General features: G+C 39.1%; 2 protein-coding genes across 3 annotated transcripts in view; one reads left to right on the forward strand and one right to left on the reverse strand.

Moving 5' to 3' along the window:
• The window catches only part of TNPO1 (transportin 1), a 91,133-nt gene extending 90,845 nt beyond the window's left edge, over nt 1-288 (reverse strand). Inside the window, exon 1 of one of the 2 annotated variants that reach the window (XR_011425269.1) lies at nt 1-242. Coding sequence is in view for 1 of the 2 variants with exons in the window: in XM_023618213.2 (XP_023473981.1) it covers nt 1-15 (15 nt within the window). In the remaining variant the exon portion in view is untranslated. The other variant, XM_023618213.2, reaches the window with a different exon arrangement.
• Nucleotides 78-25,611, forward strand: LOC111767924 (collagen alpha-2(I) chain). Its single transcript, XM_023618219.2, has 2 exons — nt 78-617; nt 22,961-25,611. Exons 1-2 carry the CDS (start codon nt 78-80, stop codon nt 23,018-23,020), a joined length of 600 nt encoding a protein of 199 aa, XP_023473987.2. The 3' UTR covers nt 23,021-25,611.
• The last annotated feature ends 557 nt before the right edge of the window (nt 25,612-26,168 follow it).

Here is a 26,168-nt window from a genome sequence, read left to right on the forward strand (position 1 = left end):
CCGGTCCCACACCATCCCAGAGGCTCCGGCGCTCGGGCCCTCAGCCGAAGCGGCGACGCCTCCGCTCCCGGCCCGAAATGGCTGCGGAACAAAGAGAACTCGGGCGCCGGCGAGCGCCGTCCGATTGGCCGAGGGGCGGGGCCGCGCGAACGTTCCGCGGCGGTCGCCTAGGCAACGGCAGCGGGCCCGGCGGCTCGGCCGGGTCTGTGGGGCCGGCGGCCCTGCGCGCGGCCGCGGCGTGCGCGCGCGCTGCAACCTGGACCCTGGGCCTCTGGGCGCGCCGGCCGAGCCTCGGGCCGGCGGAGGAGCCGCGCCGGGAGGCCGCCGCCCGACGGACGCTGCACGCGGGGCCGCGGGGCCTCGGGGCGTTCTCCGGCCCGTCCTGGCTCCCGGGCCTCGGGGCCGCCCGCTCTGGGAGCCGCTTCCCCCCACACTCCCGCGGCCCGGCGCCCCGCTGCGGGCGGAGGCGGCCCCGGCGGCTCAGGGCGGCGGCGGCGGGGCGCACGGTCGGGGCCGCGCGGGGCGGCCACGTGGCCAGCTGTGCCCGAGGGGACGGCGGCCTCCTGCTGTGGGAAATGACCGGCCCTCCTCGGCGTCGGCGGCCACCGGAAGGGAAGGTGCCCTCTCTTTCTGAACGCGGAGTAATTCAAAATGGGCGAGGCAGGCGTTTTCCTGCTCGGTTGCAGTAATGGTACTGAGGAGGGGCGTATCAGTTCCCCTCGCGTTAATCTTATGTATAAATTTTCCATGTATGAGTATTTCCCATTTGCAAAGCTACACGATCGTTATTTCCTAAGGTGACGATGCCGCTGATAATGTTCTTCCTCACAAGATGGATGTGTGTAAAAATGCCCGCAGTTTGGCATTTTGGTTACCAATACCCTGTTTGCAAGTGCAGTGTATATTGTTTTGAAACTGTGTAGCGGTTGTTGCCTTCCAGGCGTAATCTAGATAAAATTTTAATACCAATGCTAGGAAGTGTTTTTTTATTTGTACTGACACAGCTTATTTATTAATAAACTTTTAATAATTTCCATTTGCAACAACATTTTACAAAACAGCTAGTTTAACTTAAATTTTGAGTACGAAAAGACCATTTTTATCATTAGGAAATTGAACATAGCAAGAAAAAACATTTTAAATAACTAAAACATTCATAATTATGATTTCAATATTTTCTGTTCATTTGATAGCAGTTGGATACAGTAGTGTAAAGAAAAAAGAAGCCCCCCAAATAAGAACAGTTTACTAAGGAAAAAAACCTAATGCAAACCTTCCTAAATGATAGTTTAGTGTATCCACAAGGAAATTTATCCAGAATACATGTATTTATCCAAATAACAAAGAGGGCTTGATTCTGTATTTGAAAAGTTCTGTCGGGGAATAGGGAGCTGTGATCTGTACAAATCAGGGGATGTGTGGTATCTGCCTTCTACTTTGCTAAAGAAGACTAAATGGAATCTTTCTAAATGTAAAGGGTTAGCAAAGAATGACAGATAGAAAGAACTACTGACTAAGCAATTAGTAAGGAATTCACCTGATTAATAGTTTGGAAATATTTGCAATGAAGTGAAAAAAAGCAAAGTATTATTCAGTGTATGTAAGGGGAGTTATTGGCCAAAATCTTTTGAAAGAAAAAAGTATTCATTATCAAACGCTGTGGAATTGAGATTAGGCAAATTAAATATCCATTCTTTCATTAAATTTAAATGAAAGTGAATTAAAATTTTAGTATAAAATAGTTCTGCATTGAATAAAGAGATGCTTAGACGTAGCCTTATTGTCTCTATCTTCTAGGTTAAATTAAAAATGCATTTTTTAAACAGTAAATCTTACTAGTAACATGAATTTATTAACACAGCTTATTTTATTTTACTTTTCCTATTATTTTGTCTTTACAAAGTTTGCACATGAAATAGCAACTACCCAGTAGTGTTTTCTCTTTATACCCAAATACAATACAGCAGTGCTTATGTGGTTAAACTTTGAAGAATTGGCGTTGTTTTTTATGACAGATACTGAAATTAAAAACAGTAAATAGGGTGCCAGCCCCATGGCTGGCTGGTTAAGTTCGTGCACTCCCTTTTGGCAGCCCAGGGTTTTGCCGGTCCGGATCCTGACCACGGACCTAGCACTGCTCATCAAGCTGTGCTGAGGCGGGATCCCACATAGCAGAACCAGAGGGACCTACAACTAGAATATACATCTATGTACTGGGGGGCCTTGGGGAGAAGAAGAAGAAAAAAAAAGATTGGCAACAGATATTAGCTCAGGGCCAATCTTTTAAAAAAGTAAATAAATTTTGATTTTTAACCTCAAAACCCTTTACAGCTATCTTGTATTTTAAATTTCTGTATTAAAATTTTTTTCTTAGATGAAAAATTGGCCAAGATAAAAATCAAAGAATGGAAGAAATGACAAAATAGCCTTAAGGGAGAAAACATACCTATAAGCTTTCACCTTGGAAAGAAAAGGTGCTCACTCTGTCAGACGTAGCAACGTCAAAATAAACGTGAAGCTGGGGGGCAGAGGCCTGTGTGTAGATTCTGGCTTTACTACTTACCAACGCTTTCAGTTCAGTCTTTCTGAGCTTCTCTTTCCTTGTCTTAAACAGGATTAAATAAGACAAAATATAATAAGAATTCTTTAGCAGAGTGCCTGGCAGATAATTAGAGGGCAGTAAAAGATAGTATTACTAGATATTAATATGTATAAAAGGACAGATATTTGAAAAGGAGGAATGGTTATTGAAAAAAAGTAATATGTCTGGAAATCCAAACATTGTTAAATAAATATTTTTAGTAGGCAATTGTTGGTGAGTATATGGAAACTCAGTAAGAGAAGTGAAATAATCTTTTAGATACAGGCAAGCTTCTGAAATAGAATACTTCTGAGAAATGTTTCCATGTTATACTTCTGGAAAGACGTGGGAATTCTCATTATATTCTTTAACACTAGACGCTTTAAGGAATTGCCTTCCATCGAAACATCTTCAGCTTGGCATTAAAGAAAAAGCATTTTAAAAAGTAATTATTTAGAAGAATTTAATTCAGATTTTGAAAGAGGACAGTTATAGTCAGTATTAGGAAATGTGTAAATAATCTGTAGGCGTTTCTCATTTAAAGCAAGCCCAATATATAGTTTGAATGTCCAAAAAAGATAAATTAGGGGCCGGCCTGGTGGCACAGCAGTTAAGTGTACATGTTCTGGCTTTCTCGGCCCAGGGTTCGCTGGTTTGGATCCCAGGTGCATGCGGACATGGCACCGCTTGGCAAGCCATGCTGTGGTAGGCATCCCACATATAAAGTAGAGGAAGATGGGCATGGATGTTAGCTCAGGGCCAGTCTTCCTCAGTAAAAAGAGGAGCATTGGCAGCAGTTAGCTCAGGGCTAATCTTCCTCAGAAAACAAACAACAAAAAAATTAGATACTAATTATTAACTGGGAAAGGATTAACTTCAAAGTTCCTTTAACATTAGTATGTCTAGTGATTAAAATATGATTCTATTTATAAAAAGGTCTACTTAGACTTCTACTTATGGGAAGATGGAATAGATCTACTTTTCCCTGTTCCTCCCACTAAGTACAACTAAAAACCCTGAACGCGACATGTGAAACAAACATAAGAAAACTCTGAAAGGTGGAGGGATGACAGATTAGCTGGGGCCCTTGAGACCCAAGGAACAACATGATGGTTAGCTCCCTGGCTTTTCTTTTTGCCTCGCATATCCCAAACTTGAAACTGAAGAAGCTGGTGATCTGGAAATGCCAATGGTGCAGACGAAAAAGCGCCAACAGAATACTGCTCTCTCTAGCTGAAGGGCCAGGAAAGGCAGTATAGCAGGCAGAAAACATTTAGACTAACTGCTCTACTCCAGCCACAACCTACGGGAAAAAATTGTGCCCCCCCGCCCCCCACCCCCCGCCACATTCCACTCATGCCAGCAAAGGCCTGGTGGAGAGCCTAGACTCTCCCCCTCACCAGGCTGACACAAGGTGCCCCAACTCCTCCTGCCCTCTGGTGTCAGAGAGGGTTAAGTTGGGAGCTAGGACTTCCATCCCCACTGGCCAGTAATGAGGAGGCTCCCATCTAGGGCATCAGTGGGGGCCAAGTGGGGAACGTGGACCTCTCCTCCACCCTGGCGGTAAGGAGGTGATTCCTGCTCCCCACGCCCGTGTCCACTCCCAGTGCTGTGTCAGGAAAAGCCAGCTAAAGCAAGATTTAAATGAGACCCAAAGTCTCATTATGTGATACCCCAAATGTCTAGATTTTAATAGAAAATAGCTAATCATATCAAGAAACAGGAAGATCTCAAACTGTATTAAAAAAAAAGACAATAGATGACAAAACCGAGATGACAGAGATGTTAGAATTATCTGACACAGATTTTAAAGCAGACATAAAAATGGTTCAATAAGCAACTCCAAAAAGACTTGAAACGAAGCAAAAAAAATAGTGTCAGCAAGGAAACAGAAGATATAAAGAAGAACCAAATGGAAATTTTAGAACTAAAAAATACAGTAATCAAAAGAAAAAACTAAGTGGATGGGTTCCATGCCACAATGGAGGAGACAGAGGAAAGAATCAGTGAACTTGTAGGTAGAACAATCGAAATTACCCCATCAATAATAGAGAGAAAACAGATTGAAAGAAAAATGAAGAGCATCTCATGGAGCTGAGGGACTATAGCAAAAGAGCTAACATTCACGTCATCAGAACCCTGGAAGGAGTAAAGAAAACCACTGGGGCTAACAAATACTCAGAGAAATAATGGCTGAAAACTTCTGAAATTTGACGAAAGACAAACACACAGATTTAAGAAGCTGAGCAGATTTCCAACAAAGGTGCCAACACAATTAAAGGGGAAAGACAGTTTCCAACAAGTAGTGCTGGGCCATCTGAGTGTCCACATGCGAAGGATAAAGTGGGATGCCTACCTCATACGATATACAAAAATTAACTCCAGCTGGATCACAGAACTAAATGTAAGGGCTAAAATGATCAAATTCTTAAAACATGGAAGTGAATCTTTGTGACCTTGAACTAGGAAAAGACTGCTTAGATGTGACATCAAAAGCACAAGTAACTACAGAAAAAACTAGACAAATTGGACTTCATCAAAATTTCAAACTTTTGTGCTTCAAAGGACACCATGAAGAAAGACGGTGAAAAGACTACCCACAGAATGGGAGAAAATATTTGCACATCACATGTCTGATAAGAGGCTTGTGTCTAGAATAAAGAACTTTTACATCTCAATAATAAAAAGACAAATAACCTATATCTGACAAAGGCTTAATATCCATAATATATAAGGAACTCTCACAACTCAACAACAAAAAATCAAACAACCCGATCAAAAAATGGGCTGGAGACATGAACAGACATTTCTCCAAAGAAGATATACTGATGGCCAATAGGCACATGAAAAGATGCTCATCATCGCTGATCATCAGGGAAATGCAAATCAAAACTACACTGAGATATCACCTTACACCCGTTAGAATGACAAAAATATCTGAATCTAATAGTAACAAATGTTGGAGAGGTTGTGGAGAGAATGGAACACTCATACACTGCTGGTGGGAAAAAAGACCAATAACCTAATTAAAAATGGGCAAAAGATCTGTATAGACATTTTTCCAAGGAAGATACACAAATGGCCAATAAGCTTATGAAAAGATGTTCAAAATCTTTAGCTATTAGGGAAATGCAGATCAAAACAATGAGATACCACTTCACACCCACTAGGATAGCTATAATAAGAAAGACAGATAATGACGAGTGTTGGCAAGGATGTGGCAAAGTTGGAACACCCATTGCTGGTGGGGATGTAAAATGCTGCAGCTGCTTGGGAAACAGTCTGGCATTTCTTCAAATGATTAGACCTAGAGTTACCGTGTCATCCAGCAATTCTCCTCCTAATGGAAATGAAAACATATGTCCATACAAAACTTGAGCACAAATGTCCATAGCAGCATTCTTGAACTGAATTGAAAATAATGCTAATTCTACTAACGTTACTAACAGTAATGATAGGGGAATGCAAACTTTTTCTTTCTTTAAAAATGTGTCAGTTTGTGTTATACTCTACCAAAGATAAAGATGAGTTGGGCAGATTGTCTACTCCCAAGAAGGCAGAAATAGTGGCAAATAGTGGCAAAAAAATAGTGGAACTATTGTGTTGACAGCTTTTCTGTTGTCTTGATTGGGAGGAATAGCCATGGCTCCTGGTGTTCTGGGCCCTGGAAGGGGTTATAGGGATGGAGGTGGGCCGTCTCATTGTTCATTATGCCTAACTCTGATTAGTCCTTTATTTTCATTTTAGTGCCTTAGCCGTGCTCTCTGCTGTGCCTGGACTCCTCAAGTCTGGCCCTCTCTGGTTCAATTGCTCCAGAGAATAAACCTCCTAAGGTGAGACAACAGTAGCTACCTGGCTTCATAGGGTGGGTTGCAGTGTTCTTTCCAACCAGTTCTCCTGTGTGGCCAGTCCCACCCTGCATCTCTGCTTTTCTCAGGACCTCCCAATCCAGAGCCCGTCCTGGGTTCTCTGAGAGAATCAGCTTGCTTCAGTTTCGTGTTAGGCATTTAGATATCAGGTTTCTCTGCTCTGCTAAGCCAGTTTCCACTTCTTCATCTGCTTTCCATCTTCACAAGTTTGTTAACGTTCCTTGTCTGCTGTAGTGTCTTTCCAGCTCCCTTTGTGCTTGTGGATTTATACCTTTAATAATTTTTCCTTTGCCATCATTTTCAGGGGATTTCAGAAAAGAGAAGAGAGAAAAATATGTTTACTAGCTTAAACCAGAATTTTTGATCCTACTTTTAAAAAGTAGCTGTTAGATGACATACCGGACATGATTTCATTTCTAATTCTGAGTAAGAAAGAAAGTATTTCAATGTATGTAATTTTGAGTCAGTAGGTAAGCAGTTGGGAATTAAATGTTAAAAAAAATAAATTTGGGCTTCTTTCCACTGATACCTTAGGAGTCAGTGTTATGATTTTATTATAGCCCATGGGGAATTACATGAAACTGATCCAAATAAACTGCCATATAATTTTTCATGTTTTGTATGTCATGAAAATTCTTCCCAAAATTAATTTACAAATGAATCAGCATCTTTCCTAGAACAAAGACATTCAGTCCAGAAAGATTTATATTTTTAAGCACATTTATATTTTAAAATATAAATATGAAATTTGTAATACATATTGTTATAGCAAAACTTACAGATTAAATATATATACATATCTTTTAAAATAAATCATCCCTGGAGACAGAAAATAGGAAAGGCTTTTTCTAACTTTTAATTTCTGCACCAGAAATTCTGGGGTCATAATACCCAGGCCTCCAAAGCATTCCACCAAACCACAGGGACTCTCTGCTTGGAGAGGTTTACGCATCAATTTTAAAGCAATAAAAGATTTCCTTATGAAGTTTTCCCTCGGGGCTCTGAAGTTGCATGTATGCTGGGCTGGCTCCTTTTACCCCTGTTTTCTCTGCATTTTTAGTTCACTTTTCAAGCGCATCTCTCGGCTATTACTTTTGTTTTGTCCTCAGTGTTCACTCTTCTTCCTTTAAGAGTCACTGGATTGGCAGTTTGTCAAAAGACCAATTTATGATTCCGTGTTTTGTGCTTTTCCTAGCACTCCTGTCAGGGAAGATTTAAAGAATTCTGAAACAAGGGCTGTCTCTTCTCTAGTTGGCCCGAAGTGGAAGTGGTAATTTGGATCTGCTTTGCCTATACTGGTAATGACTGTACAGTCAGAGAAATGAATTTTAAGGCTTGAAAGCTCTGCCTCCATTTCATGAGACTTGTGTTGCCTGTGGGGGAAGCCACATCTCGTGGTCGCTAAGGACCAAACAGAAACAAAGCTTTCTAGTCTTGGAATCGGATTTTTCTGATGGGATGCACATTCACATAAATGAGAAAAAAAAACATTAGGGAATTTTATTCTGAAGAACATATAATCCCATAAGACATCTGAAAAATCAAAACAAAGGAAAATTTCAATAGTAGTTGTGGATAAGCTATTAATTTATATCCCTTAACACCATTCTCATTTCCTCATTGACCCTTTTGTCTATGCTGGTTAGTAATATTTTTCCTCAAATAATTTGTGTTTCCTCCTCAGAAATATGTTCCAGTATAGGGAGTACATAATTACATTGTTTTTTTCTTTTTTTAAGATTTTATTTTTTTTCCTTTTTCTCCCCAAAGCTCCCCGGTACATAGTTGTAAATTCTTCCTTGTGGGTCCTTCTAGTTGTGGCGTGTGGGACGCTGCCTCAGCGTGGTCTGATGAGCAGTGCCATGTCCGCGCCCAGGATTCGAACCAATGAAACACTGGGCCGCCTTCAGGGGAGCGCGCAAACTTAACCACTCGGCCACGGGGCCAGCCCCTCTTCATAATTACATTGTTACAAATGGATGTAACACTGGAGTTTGGATTGCTGAGGAGGCAGGATGCCATCACTTTGCTATTTTCATGATTTACTGTGATTCTAGTATAGCTTAAGTTGTTTTGGTTCAAAGGATTATTTATTATAAAGTATCACACATCCTTTATTTTTTTTTCTGACTTCAAGATCTGAGTAGATGAAATTAAGGCCCATAAGTGCAACAGAAATATATATATGTATATGTATATATATATATAGTTTACTGACCTGTGTCTATAGAATTTTCTTTTACTGCAAACTATGGTACTTTGTGTAACAGAATCTGAAGGAGAAGGGCTGGGAAGTGAAGGAAACAAGGTGAAAATCTCTCTGAGTCATACAGGTCAGTTTTAGCTGGAAAAAGTACATCTTTTTCTCGTTAAGTTAATGGAAATCTTTCAATTTAAAGAAAGGAGTAATGTGAGCAGAAAACTCAAGGCAGCATTATAGAAGTCACAGAGATGGACAGGGCTGTGAGAGAAGTAATACTCCCTGGCAGGGAGATTATCTGAAGAGGAAAGATTTCAATTTATTTCGATAGAAGTTGTGTTACTTTAGATTGTTTTAGAGGGGGAGGGAAGGCAAGAAAATCAGATTCTGGCCAGCTAAAGCAAAAGAAGAACTTATTGGATTTAGACGGGGCTATGTCTCAAAGAAGAGTTGAACAGCCTGCTCTGGGGATGGGAATACAGCTCGTCTGTGGACCAGCAATGTCGGGTCCTCTGTTTGTGTCTTGTTCCTACAGACCATCTTTCCCAGGGGGAACGCGGCTGCTTGGTATACCCAGGGTTTACATTTTATGACTTCAAGCATTAGGGACCAGCTCTCCATCTTCCTTCCTATCTAAGACCCAAATTCCAGGATGGGACTCACTCGCCCCAACTGAGTGAGGTGCCCAGCTTGGACCACAGGTAATTAACTGTGGCCAGAAGGAAGGGCCACATTGCAATAAGACTGTGGCTGCATTGTAGTGGGAGTGGGAAGGAGAGAGAGAGGAGCAGTTTCTAGAATAAGCAGAGGGCCTAGGGAGATTACCTTAGAGTTTTCCACTGTTAAAGCTCATCTCCAAATCACTTGACTCATGGGATTTAATTGAAGAGATGATCTGATGTTCGGATGCAAAAATCGCACTAAGCTGCCATCATATTCTGATAAGAGAGCAGGACCTGAAGGTTTACCAAGGTGTTGACACAATTTACCAATAACCATTCTGAAGATAGGAGAGAGAATGTGAGTTTTACTTGAGCCAGACTGAGGATTATAACCCAGGAAGGCAGGTTCCACAAAGGAAGAAAGCATTCTGGAGAAGCATGGTTTTCAGTACAGTTTTATACCTTTTTAGAACAAAGAACATACATTAAACATAGCCAAGATACATATTCATCAAAATTTCAAAGGGCTGTTCAGTTGCAGATTAGCAGGTCAGCATGACCCCCGTGTCAGGAGTACTGCTATGGTGTTACCCAATACTGGTGGGCGTATGAGGGGAATTATGCATTCTTATGTTAAAAGAGTGCGTCCTTTTACTTTGAGTTAATGTTTAGCACCTCCTTTACTTTTGTGGTTAAAGCAGATGTACAGTGTGTGTTTGATGGGCCGTAAGTCAGACTTCTTTGGTTCAAGCCGAATCGGTTTTGACCCAGGATAGCTACTCCATACCTCAATATGTGAAAATCTCTTGTCAAAGCTTATTTTAACAAATTAGATATAAAAAGAGTAGTTTATTAATATTAATTTTATAAATTTTCTCTAATAAATTATTCATTTTGAGTTGCAGCTGGAAGGCATTTATAAATCTAACTCAGTTCCCTCATTTTACAGAAGAGGAATCTAAGAGGATGAATAACTTGACCAAGGTCACATGGTAAATAAGTGAAAATACCTGGGCTGTAATCCAAGTGTTACTTCTAATCTAGTGCTGATATCTTGATATTATTAGATCTTATTATTTGCTTAGAAAATGGTTTATATTTTGCTAAAAAAATTTAAGGATGGTGGGTTCTTATTTGCACAATCTCTGAATAAAAGTGTATATAAATCCCTGGTGTCACTGTGTCCAGGGGCAGCAAGACTTAACAGCAGGTCAGAACTTTAGCTCAGAAATTGAGAAATGTCAGTTCCACGCAGTGCTCTCTCCTGAGCGAAAGGCCACTTCTGCACAGAGATGTCTTGCAAATAGATCTTCAGGAAGAGCCAGGATTTAGGAAGCAGCTTTGGGTTCAGCTGGATATCAGCTTCGAGATAGTCCTGTAACGCCAGATCAGGGTCTATCACAATTTAATACGGCAATGATGATCTGACCATTAAGGATGTCAAAGCAGCAATACCAGTAAGGGCCCTGTGCATAGGGGACAGGCAATAAACATGTAAACAAACAAGACTATTTCAGATATGACTGCCCTGAAGAGAATAAGATGGGCGTGTGATAAAGAGCAATGGGAGGCTACTCAAGATTGGAGAATCAGGGAAATTCTCTCTGAATTAATGAATAATTCAATCAAAGGGAAACTGTCAAAATAAAAACTACATATCCATAACTTCAATAATAGAACCATATAGTCATATCAATAAAAGCCCCAAAGGATGTTTGATAAAATTCAACATCCAGTCTTAAACCCCTTGAAAGTGAGATACGGGTTTTTCTTTCTTAACATTAAAAAGGAAAAACTAAGAATTTAAAATTAAGAGTTGATTTTATAAATGGTAGAGCAAATCTAGCAACATTTCCCTTTAAAAAATGAACAAAGCAAAGGCGTTCTTTGTTACCATTATTTTCCAATGTAATGCTGAAAATTATCTTTATCACATAAGGATCTCCAAAAGAAATGAAAACTAAATCTTGGGGAAGCGGGAAGGAAATAAAAATGTTATTTGAAGAAATAGAAGACCCAAATGAAGCCAATTTCACCCTCCACAAAACTATTCGAGATGTTAAAAGCATTCAATGAAATGGGCAAATGTAATATAAATCTATATACACACATATCTTTCCTAAATATCAGTAAAACCCAACTAGAAAAGATAATTAAAAAGAGATCTTATTCACAATGTCAGTAAATTATAAAATATATGGAAATTAATGTGGAATGTTCACAGCACAGAAGTGAGCTATAAAAAACCTTGAATGAAAATTCAAAACACCAAATGAGTGCTGAGATATAGCGTGGCTGTGAACAGTAGAAATTATATTTCCCAAATTAATCTATAGATTTAACATATTCCCATGAAAACCCAAAGAATACTTTATAGAGCTCAGTAAAATGATTCTAAGACTGTTTTGGCAAAACAAATGGGCAGAATTATCAAATGGTACTCTACAGGGAAAAAAGAACAATGAAGAGGATCTGTCTTTGCTGGGTACTAGAATTTTGAAGGATATGAAATGATACGGCATGAGTTCAGAAATGAAGTAAAGGGAAATTGAACAGAAAACCTGGTTTACATTTAATCTATGAACTCAGTCTACCCAAATAATGGAGAAAAGAGTCATGACTTAAGAACTAGTAAGAAAACCAGGTATTAATATGACGAAAGCTTAACTTAGACCTTCAGCTCACACTCCATTTTTATCCCTTCTGCAAGAGGCTGCCCATCAGGACTTCACTGTTTTTGAAAGTTGGCATTAAATCACTTAAAAGTTGCCAGCTGTTTTCTTCTTATAGAGGTGGAGTCATCAATTCATTTTTGAAGAAGACCTTCTTTGTTTTGGAAAAATCTCCAGAATGGACCTTTTTGATTACAAAAACGTAGAGCAAGTACTCCTTGCTTCTTTTGGAGGAAATTAGAGTCTCCAGTAAGCTGACAAGTTTGGTTTAGAAACATAAATTGGATTTATTGGCTGGTGTATGTCCTTTCCGAATCAGAGGGGAAAAATATATTCCTGTGTCTTAGTCTATCCCGGCTGCTGTAACAAAATATCAGACTGGGTAGCTTATAAACAACAGATATTTATTTCTCACAGTTCTGGAGGCTGGTAGTCCAAGCTCAGGGTGCCAGCATGGTCCAGTGACGGCCCTCTTCTGGGTGGCAGACTTCTCATGGTGGAAAGGGCTGGCGATGTCTCTGGAGCCTCTCCCATAAGGCACTACTCCCATTCATGAGGGCTCCACCTTCACAATTTAAGCACCTTCCCAAAGGCCCCTCCTCCATCACACTGGGCATTAGGATTTCAACATAAGAATTTTGAGGGGACACAAACATTCAAACTATGGCACCCCAGAATATGTATTTAGGCTGACCTGTCCTTGCAAAATACTGTTTGTTCATTTTGGATGAGATAGTTAGACAAAATGTGTGTCTGAGTTTTGTCCAATTACAGGTAACTGCTTACAGGAGATTGTCATGCTGGACCATGCTGAGAGGGTTGTCTAAGCTTGATCTCTTTATGCTGGAGGTGAAAAGTGTGAAAGGGAATCAGTAGGACTGGACTTGGTACAATAATACTTGGATTGGACCGTCGGTGCCTTTCACGTAGTGTTTCTTTCAGACAGTAATGCAGAGCCGAGAGATGCACAGCTGACCCTTGTCATCGCCTTGTCTGAGCCGTGGGAGCCCGGTTACAGCCTGCGTGGGTGGGTGTTCCCTCTGTCAACTGTTTCATTTGTTTAACTCAATCTTCACAACAGCCATATGAGGCAGGGCAGGGATTTGGGGAGGAAAGCTGTCTCTCTCAAGGTCTCTGTCTCTCTCTTTCTCCCATGTGTGCGTGCACGCACACATGCACATGCACATATGCATGGACAGGTACACATTCACAGGGGTTCTTAGGGCCAGTATTCCAGAGTGTGGACATGCCCGGAGAGTCTCTGTTGGTGGAGTGAGCTGGCCACTGATGCACGTTGGGTGTTCTGAAAGTAACTCCTTCTAGCAGTAGTTGTAATCTACACTGTGCTGTTGTTAGTTCATCCTCACATCTGCAGTACGTTTTTGTTAATTGTTTTCTTCTTGTTACCTGTGCCTTGGAGAATTAAGGGGGAAATCAGTGTCCGCGCTGGGAGAGAAACTGGTTGGGCAGATTGGTATGCAGATGGCGGGAGTGACCCCTGGACTCCAAGAGTGGTGACAAGTAATCACGAAGACGGATTCAGGGCAAGGTGTAAAAGGCCTGTGGGAGGGAAGTTCCGAGGGAGAATGACTTTCGTGCAGCCTGTGGAACGCAGATTCATGGTTTTGTACTTTGGCTATTAAAGGAAATGCCACCTTGTTGTGTAACCCTAGCTTTGTGTGGTCTGTGGCCTACTGAGGCCAATTTGCTTGTTCCTTCACTTACTCATCCATTTTACGAATGTTTATTGGTTGCCCCCTCCATGCTGGGACTGCACTAGCCATGTAGATACAACGATGACTAACAGAGTCTCTGCCCTTTAGGAGAAAACTCCTGGAAGTTAAATATTAACAAATCAAATTGTAAGAAAATAAGAAGAAAAATAGGAGAGAAAACAGAGAAATGAACAAAATAGAAGCTGGATATTTATGACTATATAAACATTTTAAATCTCTGTAAAATGAAAATAAAGGAAGCTAAAGAAGAAAACAGGCTGAGAGAATTACTTGTACTAAATGTGACAGATGAGCTAATGAAGTTTTAAACGTCTCAGTCTTTAGTCAAAGCTAAGACTAACACCAAACCCTTAAAGAACAAAAGAACATTAATATTCAAGTAAGAGGAGACTTAAAAAAAAATGCCTTAAAAGCAATTAAATAAATTCACATGAAAAACAACAAAAAGGTAATAGCTCACACTGAATGAATTTAAAAGTATTAAAAAACTCATAAAACTATGAATGAGGCTGTGGAAAAATAAGCACCCAGACATTGCTATTGTCGGTATGAATTGATGGAATACAGTAATTCCTGAAAAATGACAGCATTAAATATTGAGAATATAAAAATATAAACGCCTTTAAACTGAAGAGTCATCCTAAGACAAAATCTCACCCTTTAGCAATTACCTCCTAGAGCACTTAGTGCGTGCCAGGCCCTTCTCTACATGCTTTACATCCGTTAACCCATTAAATCTTCACAGCAGCCATAAGACGTATAGGTACTTTTATTATCCCCATTTTACAGATGAGGAAACTGAGAGATGCCAAGGTTAAATGAATTGCTTAAGATCACATGGTTGGCCAATGGCAGAGCTGAGATCGAAAGCTTCTGGGTCTGGACTCATAATCACTGCATCACGCTGCTTCAGTGGAAGAAAAAAGTTCTGTATACAAAGCTGCTTGTAGCATCATCGTTTATAATGTAAGAAACAATTGGGGCAAACTACGTGTTCCACAAGGGGAGTGGTTAAATATGTTACAGTCCATCGATTCAATAGATAATTATTCAACTAGAATTGTTCAGACCTTTGTTTTCTTGGGGTGTCATGGTATGGGACACCAACTTCACAAAAGTATTACCTGTCCTTTTGCAAGTCATCTCTGTGTCCCTATACCTTTGAGCTATTCATGAGGATCAGGAGGCCCTGTCCCAATTGGGCAATCCATTATTTTCCACTGCAGCAGCCTTTGGCTCCACATATCATGTCACTAGATGGACTGAATGTGGCTGGAATGAAAGTTCTTTAGGAGTATAAATTACCATCTTCCCTGGGTACTTCGGCCACATTTAATGAACTCAAACATTTCTTTGACCTCATATTCCTACCCTTCTTTCCTTCCCCTACATAAAGATGTTTCTTATCGTGAATATGTTAATGTAGTTATCAACATATTTCTTACCTTCAAGGGCTGTGAAGGCCTAAGTAGCGTTTTGTGTTGTAAATGTTAGGAAAGACTTTCAAAATATTAAAGTAATTTTTATTTACACAGAAACAAAATTGAAACAAGAGAAGAAAAACACATAAATTATATATTTTAGCATGTCTCGTCATATTTTTTTCCTATTAATTACAAAAATAATGCATCCTATTTGTTAGATGGCTACTATGTGTCAGGAACTATGCTAAGCTCTCTACATAATTTATTGTTTTTAATCCTCCCAACAGCCATATAAAGTAGGTATTATTTACTCTCACCATTTCATAGTGGAGAACACAGAAGCTTGGAGAAGTTGAGTAGCGGGCCCCAGGTCACACAATTAAAATGGAAGGGCCAAGAGGTATACCCAGATCTGTCTGAATCCAGAGATCCAGCTGTTCATCATACTGATGGTATCTTTTCTTCCATTTCTTTTCCAAAAACAAATTTAGAGTGACTCTCTCTAATGCTTACTTCTATAATGAAGTCTAACTCTGTGGTTACAAATAACATTATAACCAGCTGCCTTGGAAATGAAGAGGGTGTCATAAATTAAAACTGGAAGTAACTTATACTATTGAATATGAAAAAAAGGTGAAGTTAGGATGTTCTTTGAAGAGAACTTTGCTGTAATGATGAAGTAAAGAAGAAAAACCAAGCAAAGGAATGGAAAAGCACAATATGGAACACAATCTCAACACATTTGCATGTATGTTTTACAAGTGTATTTCCTAAAAAGGAATACTGCGTACAATAAGTGTTAATGCCAGGAGGGAATGAAATTGTGAAATTATCTAAATATGTACTGTTTTCAACTACAATTCTGCTTTCAGAAGTATCTGTTTTTTCCTTCTTCTCCTGGCTCAACCATAGAAAGTAAGCCATACACACAGAAATCTCACTCATACTGAAGACTTTGTTGTCTAACTCAAAGGCTGACACCTGTCCCCAAAATTGTACCATTTTTGATACCATGAGTAGCTCCCAATATTTCTCTTACTTTTTCTTCCTTCCTTTATCTTATTTTTGAGCTTGAGAATAAAAAAAAGTTCTCACAAATGTAGGAAAAGACTGGTTATTCTGAAGCCATGTAATGAGTAGCCACAAGAACTGGTTTGAAACCTATCAAACAACAAGTCTCTTTGATAAACACAGTTTTACAAGCTAGGCGCTCTGTCAATCTCTGGCTTCTGAAAGTCAGCCAATCGGGGACAGACTCACTCCAATAGCATGCCTCTGAGTGGTACCCAACCAACAATAGTCACACCTGAGTACTGTGCTTCTACAGATGATGCCAACTCGCTTATACCTCTGAGAGTCCACTAATTCCTGAACTTCATGCTTCCCCCAAACTCTATGTGAGACTGGCAATTTGTTCTGCTTGAAAAGACTGTGTCTGGCCAGCATCTCTTACTATAACATGCAATAAGTTGGCTTTGTCTTTTTATTCCGGATACTGAGTGATGGTCTCATTGGACAGTTTTGGAAGTTCCGCCAAGGTTCTTTTGAAAATCCTCATTTGGTGGCATTCCAGGGGACCCTGAGGCCAACAGATGTGCTCACTTGGCATCTTGTGCCAAAATTTTAATTTTCTCTTCAGATATATTGTTAAGTGAGTCAGTCTCAATAATCTGATCTGTGACTAGTTTCGCTGAGTTCGCATTACTGAATTAATCCTGTTATTCCAGGATTGGTAACAACATGGGCCTTTGTTTAGGTCTAGACTTTCCTGTAGAGCAATTAGGTCTTTTGGTTTAAAGGTGCACCATTTGGTGAATAATTAGATCTATGTCTTTGTGCAAGATCTTTAGACCCTTTGTTTTGGAGGTAAGCCCTTTGAGAAATGTTTTTGCCATTAACTTGCTTATTCTCCTACTGCTTGCGTGTTTTTGCTGCTGTTTATCTATACGTACTGTCTTGTTTCGTGTGTTTTTGTTTCATCCTGGGTTGTTTTGTTTCTTTTGAATGTATAAGGAAGTGTTCTATAGAGAAAGAATGGAAGCATAAGCATTCAACTCAATGCAAGCCAGCCTTGAGGGCTAGTGGTTGGAGGTCTGGTAGACCACAATCAATTTGTGAAAAAAGGTTTGTCAAACTTTGTCTAGGGTCCCTATAAAACCTTCATGAGAATACCATCTTTCTTGTTAATTTTGAAAGAGGCTCACTTTGTTTTGTCCATACTCAAGGGTCAAGTTGACTGTATGGCCCCTTCTGAGTCTCTGCTTGGTTGGGGAACCCTTCAAAAGCCTGCACTATAGACTGGCGAGTGGCCTGTCTTTCTTCTGTGTTATGGGTTTGTCTATGCCAAAGTCTCATCCTTCTCCTGGAAAAGCTTCTGTTTCCTTTAAGAAGCACTGTAATTCTAACTTTGGCAGTTTTCTTGGGAAATGGCAAAAAAAATTTGACTTAAAATAATAATGTCATATTTGACGTGTCCAAATCTTTAAATTAATCTCATTTAGAGGAACTCTAAAAATATTAGGAGACAAAAGAGCAAATAATCAGTAGTCAGCTCTTTTTTTGTGTGTGTGGGGAAGATTGGCCCTGAGCTAACATCTTTTGCCAATCTTCCTCTATTTTATGTGGGATGCCGCCACAGCATGACGAGTGATCCTGGGTCCGTTGCCCCAATAGTCAGCTCTTTGATTGATATGCTAAGGCCTCAAAAATATTCTGACTCAAGACAGTCTCTCTCAAAGACTTTGTATCCTTTTGAAACCTATTCACTTTGTGTTTCCCTCTTGTTTTCCACTCAGCTTTCCTTCACCTTCTAAATGAGCTATTCTTTTTTCAGGGTTTTCTCAGGCAAAGAACAGTTATATTGTAGAATTTCTATACCAGAAGGTTGAATTAACATTCTTGTCTAGAGCCAAGTTAAGGGACACAACTGAGGATTTTCCTAAACTTTCAGAGTACAGGGAGAAGTTTTTTACAGAATTTAATGTTTTGCTACATTCCTAATTTCCTCTACTATAGATCTGTACCAACTAGTTCAGCTAATGCTTAGCCTCTCAGGGAAAATGCTTAATAAACAGAGAGATAGGAAAGAAAAGATTCAAGTTACCAGATTATATAAACTTTTAAAAGTTGTCTTAAAAGAGCAATAAAAATAAAAAATAGACTACAGTGAGGCAATTTAAGAAACAATTATTTTAAGGGAAAAACTGTAAAAAGGTTCAAACTGTAAACAAACAAAGATGAAGACTAGACTTCAGGAAATATTCTAGAAGCTGGAGTAAACACAACCAACATGGAGAGATGTGTCTTCTCTTGTTGAAAATGGGATCAAACCAGAAATAGGGAATTTAATAATAAAGAAGAAATTGAAATGTGAAATTGCAATCTAGAAGATAGCCAATGTGTGGCTAGATATTTCCAGAGCCTTAGGAAGTAAATAAGCTGAAACAATAGAGTATTTGGATCTCTAGTTAAAAAATAACAAAATAGTCTCTGTTCTCCAAAAATTTTGGAGCCTATGGTTAAGGATACGTGTAGATATTGCAAAGACAATGAAAATTGAAAGAATCAGTGTTCCATACTGGCTAAGAAACAGAAAGACAGTGATCTAAAATGTGTCCATTGATGTTGCTCCAAGGGTGACATTAAGCCTCTTCCCTTTCCTTCTTCTAAACTCTCAAAGGACTAACACAGTTTTCTTGTTGCTGTGGGAGCCACTATACCTACCATTAATCTCTCTACTATAGAACTTCACATCCCTCGGAGTTAAATCTTAAACTTGTTTGAAAACCCAGAAAGACTTTCAATAAGAAAAAAAGGAAAAAAAAAAGAGAGAAATCTTATCTTAAAGTAAAAATGACTGGTTATGCCAGATGGTGAAAGAAGATAATAAAAGACAAATTTGAGGGTATACGGTAAATTGTGGAAGGTGTGAGGAAAAACAAGCTTTATTTGCCTAGGTTTACTGGAAGCACTAAAATTATGAAAATTTCTACAAAGCCTAAGACCTTTCCCAAGTTCCAACCTGTCGCTGCCACTTTGGAATCATGATCAGAAGGACATTCCCTTCTTCTCTGTGACACAACTGCAGATTTAATAGGAAGGGATTTACTTTACCAATGCAACTGCCAGATAAACTGTACTGCAAAAGGATTATTTTTTTAAATTCCAGAAATGTTCTCACACTCGACAAAATTATAGCTGATATGGCTAATAATATACCTACACTATGTGTGATTCAAGAAATCACTGAGGAAATATCTGTGGTCCCCGAATCTCAATGGGCAAAAGATTCCACGGACACAGGCAGATTAATTAGAATAGAGCACTTAAAAGTTTTCCTGGATTATATAAATTCTTCTTTTTTTGTACAAACATGAGAAAGGTAGGCCATGCTCTAAAGGTTTTAACTCACCAACATGACACACACTTAAGACCTATTGCCTCTTAAAGCAGATCCCTTAAGTCAGTAGACAAAGCTTAGTTTAGTTGCCTCAGAACAATTATAGGCCTCAACTAAATAAGTTAAAACATCTTCACATCTTATACTGTGATCACCTTTAAATCTGATGTTATCATATATAGTAACTCCTTATTGCTAATGAGAAACGCTCAGCATTTTTATAGTAGTCAATTAATCATAAAATACTGACACTCTCTTCATCTCATACTATCATCCACTGGTGAAAAACTCTTATTCCGACAACTCTATTACCCTTATCCAAGAAAGGAGAATTTTCTGATTGTGTTTCTGTAATTCCATGGCTAGAGCAGAATTTTTGGATATTCCAGTACCAACTGCTGACTTAACATTCTTTATTGGTATGATATTAAATGGCTGACAGTATTGTTTGTTGATGGGTCTTATATCTAAAAAAGAAGACCAACAAACAGACCAATGGACTAGAATAAAGATCCCCAAAACAAACCCTCACACGTATGGTCAAATGATCTTAAACAAGGGTGCCAAGACCACTCAGTTGGGAAAGGACAGTGTCTTCAACAAATGGTGTGGGGAAAACTGGATATCCACATACAAAAGAATGAAGTTGGACCTTAACTTTACACCATATACAAACATTAACACAAAATGGATTAGTGACTTTAATGTAAGACTAAAACTATAAAACTCCTAGAAGAAAACGTAGGGGAAAAGCTTCATGCCATTGGACTTGGCAGTGGTTTCTTGGATACAACACAAGAAGAAGCACAGGCAACAAAAGGAAAAATAGACAGATGGGATGACATCACACTTAAGAACTTTTGTGAACCAAAGAACACAATCAACAGAGTGAAAAGGGAGAAAGTATTTACAAATCATATATCTGATATGGAGTTAATATTCAGAATATATAAAGAACTCTTACAACTCAACAACAAAAAAATCAAATAACACAATTAAAAGAAATGGGCAAAGGACTTGCATAGACATTTCTCCAAAGATGATAAACAAATGGCCGATGAGCATATGAAAAGATACTCAACATCACTAATTATGATTATCACAGAGAAATGCAAATCAAAACCGCAATGAGATATCACCTCACATCCGTTATGATGGCTAATATTAAAAAAACCCCAGAAAATAAGAAATGTTGGTAAGACTGTGGAGACATCGAAACTCTTGTGCATTGTTGGTGGGATTGTAAAATGGTACAACTGCTGAGGAAAACAGTATGGAGATTCCTCAAAAAATTAAAAATATAGCTACCAGATGATCCAGCAATCCCACTTCTGGGTATATATCCAAAAGAATTGTACATAGGATCTCAAAGAGATATTTGCACACCTATATCATAGCAGCGTTATTCACAATAGCCAAAATGTGGAAGCAACCTGAGTGTCCACTGATGGATGGATGAATGTATAAACAAAATGTGGCATATACATACAATGGAATATTATTCAGCCTTAAAAAGGAAGGAAATCCTATCACATGCTACAACATGAATGAACCTTGAGAATATTATACTAAATGAAATAAGCCAGTCACAAAAGACAAATCCTGTATGATTCCACTTTTGAGAGATCTAAAGTAGTCAAAGTCATAGAAGCAGAAATTAGAATGGTGGTTGCTAGGAGCTGGGGGCAGAGGGAAAAGGAGAATTGTTGTTGGGTGGGTATAGAGCTTCAGATTTGTCAGATGAAAAGTTCTGGGGGTCTGCTTCACAACAACGTGAATATACTTAACTCCACTGAACTGTACACTTAAAAATGGTTAAGGTGGTAAATTGCATGTTGTGTGTTTTTACCACACAGAAAAAGACCAGGCTTGTTTTACAACAGGTAGACCATTCTCTCTTAGAAAATCTAACTCCTTACCAAATTGTTCAGATGACTGAACTGTGGTCTTCTCTAGGGCATTTCAAATTACTAAAATAAAATAATATACGAATTAGTAGCCGGTATTCTTTTAAAATAGTTCACTTTTTAAAACTGCTATAGAAAAGAAGATTTTAAAATCTTACTCAAGTACTCTTTAAAAATAAACAACAAAGAACATATACATTAATTACTAGATGCCTTAATGATATCTAAAATAATTGCTGTAATAAAAGCAAAGACACATTAAAATAGGTACTATAGAATCGAATTCACCAACCTGTATAAACTATAGAAATGCTTTAGAATACTACTGAAATATTAGCAGAATAGCACGCTGAATACACCGACTAAAGTCATTATACAAGGACCTCGTCTAAACAACAACAAAATAATAATAAATTCATGGAGAAGTTCAAGAATTCCATGAAAGATACACAAATTCTGTACTCCCAAATTCCTAAAAGAAACACTGGGAATGATTTGGTGTGAGATCCATGGGGATAAGATCTGGCAAAAATAGTTCTTATAGCACCAGAGGAAACTTCAAACTGACATTTGCCAAAGTTCTCCATGAAACAACCCATCACAGTAGGGACAAATTTGCCATATTGGAATAATTTTCTGTATAACTGGTTTAAGATATTCCACATCTGGCTTAACCTATCTTATTCCCCTTACCAGTAATAATGACTCGCCTAAGCCTAGAGCAAGCTTGTTAAAGTACGGCTTGCAGACCAAATCTGGCCTGCCACCTATTTTTGTAAGTAAAGAGTTATTGGAAAACAGCTACACCCAGTTTTTAGCATATTGTCTGTGGCTGCCTTTCTGCTAAAACAGCAGAGTTGATTAGTTGTGACAAAGAATGTATGGCTCACAAGGCCAAAAATATTTAATATCTAGCTTTTTACAGAGAAAGTTTGCTGACCCTAGGTCTAGAAAATTATCATCATAACTCTATAATTCAGCTCTTCCAAGCTATTTTCAGTTCAGCCATTTTAATAAATGATGTAAGGGTATATTGCTCTAACTTAACCGGTAATGATACACTTTGCATGCAACACATAAATGAAGGGAAATGTCCTTGCACAGGGAAATTACAAAATTCAAGCAATAACTGTGTCAGATAATACTCAGAGGCAATACATTCGCAGCTCCACCAAAGTGAAGTTATCTCATGTACAACTTTTTGCTCTTTTTCCTATAAAAGAATCAGGCTCTTTAGTGCCAATCCAGGACCAAGGTTAATTATTCTGTTGAATTATTAGCCAGGCCATTCAAAGGTATGATTCCTGCAGTAGCCAGTCTCCAAGATGGCCCCTGATGACTCCTGCCCTTGGCATTCATGCCCTTGCACATTGCACCCTCCCACGTTGTATCAGGGTTGGTCTGTGTGACCAATAGAATATGGTAATAGTGAGGATGCATTGCTTCCAAGGGGAAGTTATAAAAGATGTTGTGATTTCTGTCTTGCTCTCTCTCATATCATCCGCCCTAGGGAAGTCATCTGCTGTGTTGTGAGCAACCCTATGGAGAGGCCCATGTGGCAAGGAGCTGAGACATCCTTGTAACCGCCAGTGAGAAACCGAGGCCTCTTGTCAACAGCCATGTGAGTGAGCCTCCTTGGGAGCAGATTGAGCCCCATTCACGCCTTCAGAGAACTGCAGCCTAGGAGACATCTTGACTGCAACCTCAACTTGAAATACTGACCAGAATCACCTGCATAAGCTGCTCCCAGATTCCTGACCCTCAAAACAATGTGAAATGCTAAATATTCTTGTTTTCAAGCTGCCAAGTTTGAGATACTTTGTTACAGGACAATAGATAACTGAGACAATCCTCAACATCCTAAATGGACTGGATCTCCTTTCAAAGAGTACAAAGTATAAAATCTTTTACAGGGCGAGGATCCGAGAATAATGATCCTATTGGTAGGAGTTAAACTACTAGAGGAACTCATCAAAAATTTGTTCTATTCCTCTGATGACATAGTAAATAATACAGACCAAACTATAGGTTACAACAAACCAGTTTCAATTCCTTAAATCAAGTAGTCAGAGATAATAAAATGGCCTTGGATTTCTTCTTGCCAACCAGAGAAGATTCTGGACCACTGCTCACACTATATACTGTACCTAAACACCACAAATGAATTGGAGTAATCTACACCTAAGCTAGAATAAAAGACAACATAGGATCTAAAATAGACTCGGAGAATCTTGGAGACTTGTTTTCATGACCCGATCTGGGAATTTGGGATCATGGTTCTGAAATGTCTTCCAGTCCTGTCCGTTTACACTTGTCTCACTGTTGCTAAAGGTGTATTTTCTAGAGTCTTAAATGCTTTTGTGCAGCCACTGTCCTGACAGAGGATTCAACAAATGATTCAAAGACAATAAAAAATGGGATAAAATCATGCCAGCAGACGTGTACACTGAAAATAAAATCTCCATTGATGAAACCTCACCTTCAAGGAAAATCAACAGCAGTAGTAAGGATCTTCACAATCCTCGAAGGTCTCTCCTGCAGCTTAGATTGAATGAGGATCAAAAGGAGGGACTGAAAATAACGAAGTTCCCATAGACTTAGGAAAAGACTGATTTTTGCTGTAGCAAAGGTAACAAGTAGCCACAAGACCCAGTTTTAAACCCGTTCGGTCGATCAGGAATAAGTTTCGTCAGTAAGCCCCTCACGAAAGTCAGCCTCTCAGGGCAGACTCAGTCCAAGAAGCACACCTCTGCGAGCCAGCTGATGAACACAGTCTCACCTGAGCAGCCGTGGACCACAGATGATGTCAACCCACTGACACCCCTGGCAGTCTGGCATTTCCCGGCACTCCATGCTCCCTCCAAATGAAGACTCTCTGTGAGGGCTACAGTTTGCTCTACTTGGAGAGGCTGTGCCTGACCAGCATGGCCCCCTTTGCTGTAGTAAACCATACATTGAGCTTTGCCTTTTTATGTCACGTGTTGAGTGGTGGTTTCATCATCCTTTGGCAAAATCTCCTGATTCTTTTAACATTTTTTTAACCTCTTCGGTTTAATAGCACTAACAGTGATAGTGATGATGATGATGATTTTAACCCCCTCTTACTATCCCCCGTGCACTGTGTTAAGGGCTTTACATGCATTATTTCAATAATTGAGGACTGCCGGTAGTATCTGGCTACCAGCACTTTTTAGATTTTCAGGTTGCACTCAGACCTGAAGAAGTTGTTAGCCCTGAGCCAGTCATTTGCTTGTTTGCTTTCAAATCCGCTTCTCACCCTTTCCCTGCTCTGCTCAGCATCGCAGGGGGCTGACTCCTGCAGGCTCTTCTGTCAGTTGGCTTCCAGCTCAGTTCTGCTAAGAGGAACCTGCAGTGAAGGATGGAAGGCAGGAAGGAGGGAGGGAGGAGGCAGGCTCTCTCTCCCCTTTCTACTCCCACAATAGCTGCGTTGTCTCTGCTGCCCCAGCCCCTTTGAACACACCTGCCTTCCTTCTTCTTGGTGTTCGTCACTCATATCACTCTGCTTGAAACAGCCAGAGCACTTTCTGATTTCCTGGACCCTTAGAGATAGAATCAGAAGGAACCAGTGGTAGAAATTGTACCAGGCAAACTAGTACAACTGGAGAGACTTGAGACTTGTCGTAAATCTGTCTCTAAATCACTTGTGACCTTGAAACGATCACAGTTTGGTGCCTCGGTTTTGCTATCTATATAACGGAATTGTTGATCTTTAAGGTCCCTCTACCTGCCCAACTGGAACCTTCTATAATGCTGGGCTTGCAAGAATTGATTGAACGTTACTATAAGAGTTATAACTTTTCCCTCTCCCATGTAACAGTGTTTAGAAACTACTTGAAAGGCCTTGATTATATCTAGAAATATAGCTGTTCTCCTAACCAGATGAAACATATAAAAACACTTTTTTATGAACATAATTTGAGAGGCTCAGTGCAAAATGAAAATGCAAGGCCCTTGTTGAAAAAGCAGGAAAGAAGTGCCATTAAAAGTATTACAAATAAAGCTTTTGCTTTAAAAATATTTTGTTACTTATAATATACAACGGGGTAATAGTGATATAAACTAATAATATACCTCACAAGGTGCAAAAAATATTTTTGGTGTCATGATTGTATATAAATAAATAATACTTTATTAATCTGATGTCTTGATTAATTGTGATTTTTGTGGCTTGTTTTTCTGCAAATTCATTTAATAGGTTATTAAAATACATATTTTTGCAATTTTATTTTCAATTGGTACTTGAAAGAGATGCTAGTGGCTCTTGGAAAATGAAAGATTGCAAATAATCTCTGATAATTTTAAATTTTGACAAGGATCTTTCTGCTGATGCAAGTGTTGTTGGAACTGTTAAGTATTTCATAGGCTGTGACAACATTTGGGATACATTTCTGAAAAATTATTTTGAAATAAAAATTTTAGTATATGTAGAGCTGATGATTCTCATGGAACAGTTTTTCTAAGAGTATTTCATTCTTCATACAAATCAGTTTCGTGTAAGTCAAAATTTAATTTTAAGTGTAAATTTATACAATGGCATTTTAATGTTTCCTCTGACATTTCCTGTAACTTTCGGAGCTTCTACAAGAAACCAAATGTGGCTTCGTAGTTTGTGAAAAATTCACAGTGCTGGTTTATGCATTATATCAATGCATCTTCAAATACAAGGAAAAAATTTTTAATTATCTTCCTCATTGATA

Source organism: Equus caballus, chromosome 14, assembly GCF_041296265.1.
Source record: "Equus caballus isolate H_3958 breed thoroughbred chromosome 14, TB-T2T, whole genome shotgun sequence".
In the NCBI taxonomy this organism is placed as follows: domain Eukaryota; kingdom Metazoa; phylum Chordata; class Mammalia; order Perissodactyla; family Equidae; genus Equus; species Equus caballus.

Excerpts from the sequence above, each read along its gene's own strand:
- LOC111767924 (XM_023618219.2), top strand. The coding sequence starts at position 78 with ATGGCTGCGGAACAAAGAGAACTCGGGCGCCGGCGAGCGCCGTCCGAT. Across the intron at positions 618-22,960 it reads GGCGGCCACCGGAAGGGAAG|GGAAGTCATCTGCTGTGTTG; the intron begins GTGCCCTCTCTT and ends CATCCGCCCTAG.